We start from the raw sequence: 8984 nt of genomic DNA, 5'->3' as shown, positions 1-8984 counted from the left end.
AGTTAATTCGTACACAAGTTTTAAACTGCATCCACAACAACTTGTAGTCCAACCTGTTATTTGAATATATGATGCTGCAAATTTGCAGTGTCCTGCTGAAATGGGTTTTGGACAGACATCAGAAAGATCTGTACACAGACTTGGTGGAGCTGAATGGTCTGTGATGATGTGTTATTTGTGTTGAAGTCACAGAAAGGAGGGTGCAGGAATTCCTTGCAGAATAGACATCCCAATGCATCCCAGTCTACATTCCATATTCATTGTTTGTTTCATTAAGATGACACCTCCCTTCTTACACATACCAGTTCACAAATGCCTTATCAATGAATTATAACAGATCATCTTTTGTTGTACAGATGTAACTCACGTACATGTGCGAGAACTGCTGAGCTGCTTATCAACCACCCACTCAGGCACCAGCCCCCACACGCTAATGCTGCAGTTTTTGTCATACAAAGCTTCAGCTGGAATACAATCATTATTACTACAAAGCATTTTATTTGTAGTGTGCTTGAATACTTTTACTAGGAAAGAGACAGACTGAGGAGAGAAATATCTCCACATTCCTCAAAAAGAAAAGTTTTTTCTTACAACCCAGAGAAGCCTGTAGAAAGGGCAGGTAATGGTTTTGAATGACTGGACCGTGTGTCATAGAAGTGTAAAGTTACAGCCCAGCCCTCCCTGTCATAGACTTGCAGCCAATGGCATCTAAAGCCTGAAGTCACTGAAGTCCCCTCCCACTGGGGAAGGCTTTAAAACTCTTCAGTAGATTCTCGTCTTTCTATCCACTCTGGTCTCTCCCGACTGCTGGCCTGCCTGACTGCCTGCCTTATTTACCGAGCCACTTGGTCTGACCTACCCAGACTTTTTTCATCCAAAAGAAAAACTACTTCACAATGTCTTACAGGATGAACACGATGAGTTACAAGAGCTCTTCTGCTCCAAGGAACTTCAGCAGCAGTTCCTATGCTGGATCGGGTATTTCTGCCAGCAAGAGGTACTCTGCCAGGAGTTCCTATGGTGCCCCTAGTCAGTTTGTGGGTGGTGGCATCACCAGGTCCTCTGCCTACAGCGTGAGCTCAGGCATGGGTGGCTCAGGAGCAATGGGCATGGGTTTGGGCTATGGTGGTAGTTTGGGTGGTGGCCAGACCATCACTGCTGTGACTGTGAACAAGAGCCTTCTGGCCCCCCTGAACCTGGAGATTGACCCCAACATCCAAGTTGTCCGCACCCAGGAGAAGGAGCAGATCAAGAGCCTCAACAACCGCTTTGCTTCCTTCATTGACAAGGTAAGAGTTTGTAGTAGTGGTCAGATGAGTGTAGCTCAAAGTTTCAGGCTGTTTTAGTCTTCTCAAGCAGGAGCTACTTTGGTTGCACTGAAAGCTGAAAGCTTGGGCAAAGTGTGCTAAAACAAAGAATGCTGTATTGTACGTATTTCAGAGCTGTTACACTGTTATGCAACATTCGAGAGGGAGACCCATATGTTCGCCACATGTTCTGTAATGCTGATTTCCTCACTTTTGCTGCATGGGGAAATTTGATTTATTCCTCTCTTTGCTTCCCTCCCACAAATGCTGCAAAAGGCAACTCGGGGTTAGGCTCTCATATCTTTTGGCTCTGGCTGCCCTTTTATAGTGATGAAAAACAGACGTGTAGAATGAGAAACAAAGACAGAGAGAGAGAGGAGAGAAGAAAAAAGTTCAGGGTGTGTCAGGGCAGAGCTCAGGGCTTGTGATACGAGTTACCTTGGGAATAGTCCCTCCCTTTACTTGGGGTGTGGCTCTCCCTGCTGGCCCCCACCCCTGCCAAATACACGCATACAGTCAGTACTGAGTGCTGTTGTTACCTTTGTGACAATGGCGTCTTTCACAGTGACACACTGTATAAAGAATGCCCACCGGGTGTATCAGCACATGAAGTTTTTATCTTTCTAATCAGCAGTGAAGTACATAAAAGTTTGTGTGACACTCAGTAGAGTATTTGTCCTCTGAGCTCTCAGGAGTGGGTTAATATTTAAAAAGGCCAGTTGGTTTCATGTTCTCGCCAGTGCCAGCTGACTGGCTACATATCGACCCTGTTACTCCCAGAGCAATGATTAAGGAAGCTAGAGTGCATTTTGCATGCTTTGACACCGAGCAAACAAACTTCCGCCCACATGTCTTTTATTTCGTGTGCTGTATTTGGAGCCACTTCTGTTATCTGATTTCTCTCCAGCTCTAATGAAGACAACAGGAGGCAGTTAGGCCTCAGCTTTAGAGTGAACTGTCTCATGGTCCAAGGTCCAATGAGTCACATATCTGCTTTCACTGTTTCTCTTTTTAGTATGCAAGTATGCAAACCACACAGCTCTTCACTTTGCCCCATCTAGCTTCATATTCTCTCCGTTCAGCACATCCATATTACGCGGTTAAATATTGACCTTTCTTCGTCTGCCTGCCGACAAAACTCAGCTTCGCCCCTTTTTTTATTTGTCGCACAAAAACAGGAAGACATGCGGGAGAATGGTCAGCTAAAGCTGTTCCTCCATCACTGCTTTTTTCCAACCCCCTACCTCCTGTCAGGATGCGAGCATGTCATGCATACCTTCCTTTGGAAAAACACAACAGCCAGTCTGGCAGCAGAGCAGCTTACAAAACATAGACAAGAACAACAAAGACAATAGGTGGCAAATGGCGAGGTTGATGGCCATGTTGATGGTAACTGAATCCTTAGATAAAGCTATTCTATTACATCAGGGTCCCATCGACTGCACGCTCATACTTTACAAGGAAGTTTCATAATAACTTGCATGTCTAACAACAAGCAAAAATGTAAAAATTACTACTTGCTTATATTCATCCATAGATGACTGTACACAGTCAGATGCATAACCCTGTCTTTTCTGCCTCTTTCTGTGAACCTCAGGTCCGCTTCCTGGAGCAGCAGAACAAAATGTTGGAGACCAAGTGGAGCCTGCTGCAGGGACAGACCACCACCCGCTCCAACATCGACGCCATGTTCGAGGCTTACATCGCCAACCTTCGCAGACAGCTGGACAGCCTGGGCAACGACAAGATGAAGCTGGAGGCTGACCTGCACAACATGCAGGGCCTGGTGGAAGACTTCAAGAACAAGTGAGTGTGGAGGGAGGGGGTCAGTGAGGGCAAAGAATAAGCCGCTTCAGTCCTGCAGTTCTGATACGTATGTTTTATGTAGGATTCATCTGTTTCCATTCAACTAATATGTGCACAAAAGAAGCCTTACATTTGAGTGAGCTGTACAGACTACTCCCTACATCTGTCCGTTGTTTTGCGTCACACTTACTCGAGGGAATTACAACACTCAGGAAGCATGTTCCAAACACCCATTACATTACGTATGAGTGGAGGTAAAGCTCATGGCTCGTGAGTTGGCTGTCAGCAGACCTGTCTATAGCTTTTACACAAGAGGGAAACAAGCTTGATTGTGTCCATGCTGGCGTGCACATATCTCCATCAGAGGACAGCAGTGCTGCATGCGCTCTTTAGTTGTCTGCAGACAAATGGGGCACATCAGCTGAGGGGTTCCCAAGGGAGAAATATCAGCAACACCTCTTGGCCCAGAGTCAACAAACACTGTGTGAGGCAAATGTCCCAAAGGAGTTCACCAATCAGTTGTGGTCGTCTTGCACCACCTAGTGTTACTTTAGTTTAAAAACACTGAAATACAATGAGTTATTTCTGGATTTTCAAAATGGCCTCATAAATACTTTTGTCTTTATCCTTTCAGGTATGAAGACGAGATCAACAAGCGCACAGAGTGTGAGAATGACTTTGTCCTGATCAAGAAGGTCAGCACTGTTTTTTTCTTACAGCATTGTAACATCTGCTGGGCCGGGGTGGGGGTGGGGGGGTGGGTGTCAACTGTTGTTTGAGCCACAGAAATTCAGAAACTAGGATATGTTACATGTCAAATGAAGTCTCATATAGTCTTTCTGTTAAAAGCTTTACCGTTTGGGTGTTCTATAAAAAAAGACTCTAACCCTAGGTGGGTTGGAGTCGATGTTAAGAAGGTACAACTTTGCTTAAATTAGCCTCGTGTTCTAACAAAAGTTTTGCTTTTCATTTCTTTCTTCCAGGATGTCGATGAGGCCTACATGAATAAGGTTGAGCTGGAGGCTAAGCTGGAGAGTTTGACAGATGAGATTAACTTCCTCAGGTCGATCTATGAGGAGGTACGGCACAAAATCAGCGTGACTGCATTGTTTTTTCCCTGCTTCCCTTTTGGCTTCAAAACCTCCAACCACTAAACCACTTGCTGCTTTCATCAGCATTTATCTTCCCTGTCATGGCATTCTTATGATGTTTGTGGTATCCTTTTGGAATATGTTTTGCCTTTGCAGCAATCTTGATTTTTTCATCTTTTTAGCATATTTCCTTACAGCACCTCTTTGAGTGTGTTAGTTTTAAGCGTTTCATCCTGGGGTTTACATGACTAATCTTTCACCTCTTCTTCTCTTTCCTTTTTGACTAGGAACTGCGTGAGCTCCAGAGCCAGATCAAGGACACATCAGTCATCGTGGAGATGGACAACAGCCGCAACCTGGACATGGATGCCATTGTTGCAGAGGTTAAGGCACAGTATGAGGATATTGCCAACCGTACCCGTGCTGAGGCAGAGACATGGTATAAGACCAAGGTAACAGACGATTCCTATTACGTTTATCAGGTCGTTCTCATTAGAGACTTTCGGGTTTGTAATATTTTGCTTTATTAATGTTCATTTAGTATGAGGAGATGCAGACATCCGCCAACAGATATGGAGATGACTTGAGGTCTACAAAGACAGAGATCGCAGACCTTAACCGCATGATCCAGAGACTACAGTCAGAGATTGACGCCGTCAAGGGACAGGTATTTTCAGCCACCACACTTAGCCTAGTCAATTTCTGCCAGTTGTTTGGACCAAGTCTTATTCCGTTATCAATCATCTGTTAGCGTGCCAACCTGGAGGCCCAGATTGCTGAGGCAGAGGAGCGTGGCGAGCTGGCTGTGAAGGACGCCAAGGCCCGCATCAAGGACCTGGAAGATGCCCTGCAGAGAGCTAAACAGGACATGGCCCGCCAGATTAGAGAATACCAGGACCTAATGAACGTCAAGCTGGCTTTGGACATTGAGATCGCCACGTACAGAAAACTCCTGGAGGGAGAAGAGGACAGATTGGCAAATGGCATCAAGGCTATCAACATCTCCCAGCAGAGCAGTAAGTTCCCTTCAGTGACATCCTGCAGCACTTGTAGTTTGGATTCTCTTGTAGTTTTCAGGTTTAACAGATTAATTGAACATTTGTAAGTTAAAGTATTGTCTCTCAACAGCAAGCTACAGTGGATTCCCCATGGACAGCATGAAGAGCAGCTACTCGAGCACCTACTCCAGCGGTTTCAGTGGCGGATACGGTAGTGGATACGGTAGTGGATACGGTGGTGGATACAGTAGTGGTGGCTTCAGCAGCAGCAGCGGCAGTGCCGGTGGATACAGCACCCAGACTAAGAAGAATGTTGTGATCAAGATGATTGAGACCAAGGATGGCAAAGTGGTGTCTGAGTCCTCCGAAGTCATTGAGGATTGAGCGGTCTAGTCTAGAGGTGTAGCTGCCTGTCTGCTATGATCTTCTCTGCCTCTATGGTAGTTATATAGTCACAGTTCACCCCCAACCCAATAAACAAGTCTGAAACAAAAGCTTGCCAGCCACTCTTCAGAGCCTTTACATGTTCTTAACAAAGCAATAAATGATTGTAACACTACCAAAGATTTGAAAGGGACCAAAGGATTTTGTTTTGTATGTCTGTTTTCTGACAGTTTGTACTAAAAATAGTTGTTTGTTTAAAAAAGTCCGATAAAACCGGGACCTACTTCAACTAGGAATAAAACACAGATGTGTCACGCTCCCTTGAAATCTATGCAACTGCTGTTCCATGCTTAAAGTGCCTTTGTGGTGCATCAAATAGACAGTGGTGTTGTCAGAGGAATGTGAATGTACTGACACAGTGCTCCAGTGTTCATGGTCAAAAAATGTCGTAAAATTGCCTGCTACAGTAGGTAGTGCATGTGTCTCTGTGCGTGCCCTGTAACTGAAACTGTTTGACCCCTTAGGAGGCTGCCCACACCAACCTGTTGTCCTGAGGTGCTGTTTTTGCTACCAATCCAAATAAAAATGTGTTTACTGAAGGTAAAAAGGTGTTTCTTTGTTTTTTAAATAAATAGTGGTCCAGACTGAAAACTAGAAGGAATAGTAGTGATAGTAGAGTCTAAACAGTCTCCCTTGTTTCACTGCCCAACAAGTCACAGTAGATTGTTGCCCCTCCATGAGCCAGAGGTTCATCCTTCCCTTTCTTGCCGGGGACTTGTTCACAGGGGTCGTTGGATTATCGGGGTTGTTTTGTATTATTGTGAGGTCTGTACCTTCATCACATCTCACACACCTCATATTCATCAATCAATCAATACCATCCAAATACAGCACTTCACGTCCAGATTAGAGGCTTAGATGTGGGCCTTAGAGATTCCAAAAGAAGATGCAGAGCCTCACATGAATAAACTGGGACAGTAATTACATTTTTTTAAAAATGTAAGTGCACACCTATGTGGCTTTACTATCATATTGTAACATAGAGTATGCATCATCCTGTCTTTATGTGGTCACAATAGCTTAAAATAGTAAAAATATTTTTTAGGGAAAAAGAATAAAGGTAAGGGTCAAACAAAAACACATAGTATGCATACACATATATGCACAGTTTCTGACTGGAGCTAATATAACACTGCAGATTTATAAATACTTCAGTTACTAAACAGAATACAGTATTTACTAAAAAGCTTTACACAGAACTTTTACTGTGTATAAAAATTGTCTTTGTTGAGCATGGCTAAGCTACAAAGTGTCTGGCCCTTTTTTAGTTGCTTGAAGACGTTTCACTTCTCATCTGAGAAGCTTCTTCAGTTCTAAGGTCAAATGGTCCCAGATTTAAGCCCCATGGGAGCATCCCCCAAGAGGGACATGGGCTCCGTATTGATGCTCTACCTTGTCCTTGACATTGGCGCCCTCAAAAGAGTGACCTTTGTCCTTTAGATGCAAATGGACAGCCGAGTCTTGTCCCTTCGAGGTGGCTCTATGTTGCGCTCTTCTATGTGGTCTCTCTCTCATATGTATATAGTGCTACAGAACTGTGCAGTTCAAAATGTACAAAATAAATATGTATTATTTATGTAAATAAAAAAAGACTATGAATATCCTTGGAGTAATTTAAAAGGATCTGTATACCGGTAGTTGTTTTTATTGAACTTTTAAATACTAATAGTGAATGAAGAAACATAAATAGTATTTATAATAATAGTTTAAATCCAAAAAGTAAGTAGAGATATAGTGTAGTTTACCCAGAATCATAATCATATAACTAAGAATAAGAACTATTTCAGTACTACAGTATACAGTACAGTACAGTATCTTCAGTACTTAAGATACTGTAATAAATCACTTACAAAGTAGCCATTTTGAGATGTCATACAAGGGAAATAATAATTGCACTAATTATGGCTCTACACAGTACCTTCAGTTTCCCCAAAAACATTAACTGCACACAGAAGAATATATTGACTTTTTAAAATTTTTCACAAGGAATGTTTACTGGCCACTTTGTGGCAGTTTAACATGACTGTATTGCAGTAATAATATTGCATTGCAAGTTATTTAATTTAGTTCTAGATGGTTCTATATCTTGGATATGGATATGTTAGTAAGCCAGTTGATATGGGAAGAAAACTTGGACAACAGAAGACTGGAAAAAACATTGTCTCTGAAGAGTCTGGATTCCTGCTGCAGCATTCAAATAGTAGAGTCAGAATTCGGCATAAACAACACAAGAGCTGTTTTCAAATATCAATGATAGCTCTAGATAACATCAACAGTGACATTGAATGGAGCTAGAAAACTACAAATACATAGAATATCCAGGTGCATGATAATTTCTTAATTATCATGACTGTCATTTCCCCTTGGCTTCTCTCTGTTCTCTGTAATGTGGTTGCATACCAGATTAAAATAGCCAGCATCATTCCTGTGCTTAACAAAAAAACACTCCCTAGGGCCGATTGTCTTAGGCACAGCTTTAAAAAGCTGTTTCTCATTTGTTACTTGGACTGGTTAAAAGAAGAAGAACCAGTATCTTTGATAAATTCCAATCTGGCTACTGAAGAAACCACATGATTACTGAAACTACCCCTGATATGCTTAAATGGTAAGAGTACTGCTTGACTCCAGCCTTTCACACCACTGATCATGACATTCTTACTTACTGTATTTGACAAACATTTCAGAATTGATATTAATTGTATTGCCTCATTTGTGCCCCATGTATGTGGAGTCCCTCAGGGCTCAAAACCTGGTCTAATTCTGCTTTCTTTATAAGCACCAATCAGGAATAACATTATGATCACCTCCGTAATTTTGTGTTGGTCCCCATTTGTTTTACAAACAGGCCTGAGCCATCAAGGCATGGACTCGAATGGATCCATGAAATATGTGGCACCAAGTTGTTAGAAACACTTGGTGTTTCATCCTTATCTTGCTGATAGAGGCCACAGCCACCAGGGAATACTGTTTCCATGAAAGGATGTACATGGTCTGCAGTAACACTTAAGTAGGTGGTACGTGCCAAAGTAACATCCACATGGGTGGCAGGAACCATGATTTCCCAGCAGAACATAGTGACACTGGTCTTGTTTGGACCCAGTGTTGGTGCTTGCAGAAATGCTGACAGGGGTCATGTAGGCATGTGCAGCCTGACTGGTCTGCAGCTATGGAGTCCCATATGCAACAAACTGTGATGCCTTGTGTATCTTGACACGTTCTATCAGAATCAGAGATTTGAGCTACAGTAGCTCATCTGTTGAGGCCACATAAGCTATACACGCATACACACACACACACACACACACACACACACACACACACACACACACACACACACA

At 42.9% G+C, this 8984-nt stretch overlaps 1 protein-coding gene across 1 annotated transcript; it reads left to right on the top strand.

Annotated features, from left to right (window-relative positions):
* The first annotated feature begins 773 nt into the window (after positions 1 to 773).
* krt8 (keratin 8) lies at positions 774 to 6193 on the top strand. Its single transcript, XM_005742046.2, has 8 exons — positions 774 to 1289; positions 2905 to 3113; positions 3748 to 3808; positions 4097 to 4192; positions 4492 to 4656; positions 4746 to 4871; positions 4956 to 5220; positions 5333 to 6193. Exons 1-8 carry the CDS (start codon positions 897 to 899, stop codon positions 5584 to 5586), a joined length of 1569 nt encoding a protein of 522 aa, XP_005742103.1. The 5' UTR covers positions 774 to 896; the 3' UTR covers positions 5587 to 6193.
* The last annotated feature ends 2791 nt before the right edge of the window (positions 6194 to 8984 follow it).

The sequence above is a fragment of the Pundamilia nyererei genome, unplaced genomic scaffold (genome assembly GCF_000239375.1).
Source record: "Pundamilia nyererei isolate P.nyererei 1_Seehausen unplaced genomic scaffold, PunNye1.0 scaffold00116, whole genome shotgun sequence".
In the NCBI taxonomy this organism is placed as follows: Eukaryota; Metazoa; Chordata; class Actinopteri; order Cichliformes; family Cichlidae; genus Pundamilia; species Pundamilia nyererei.
The sequence above is the reverse complement of the archived record's forward strand: the minus strand, read 5'-3'. Positions and strand labels throughout refer to the sequence as shown.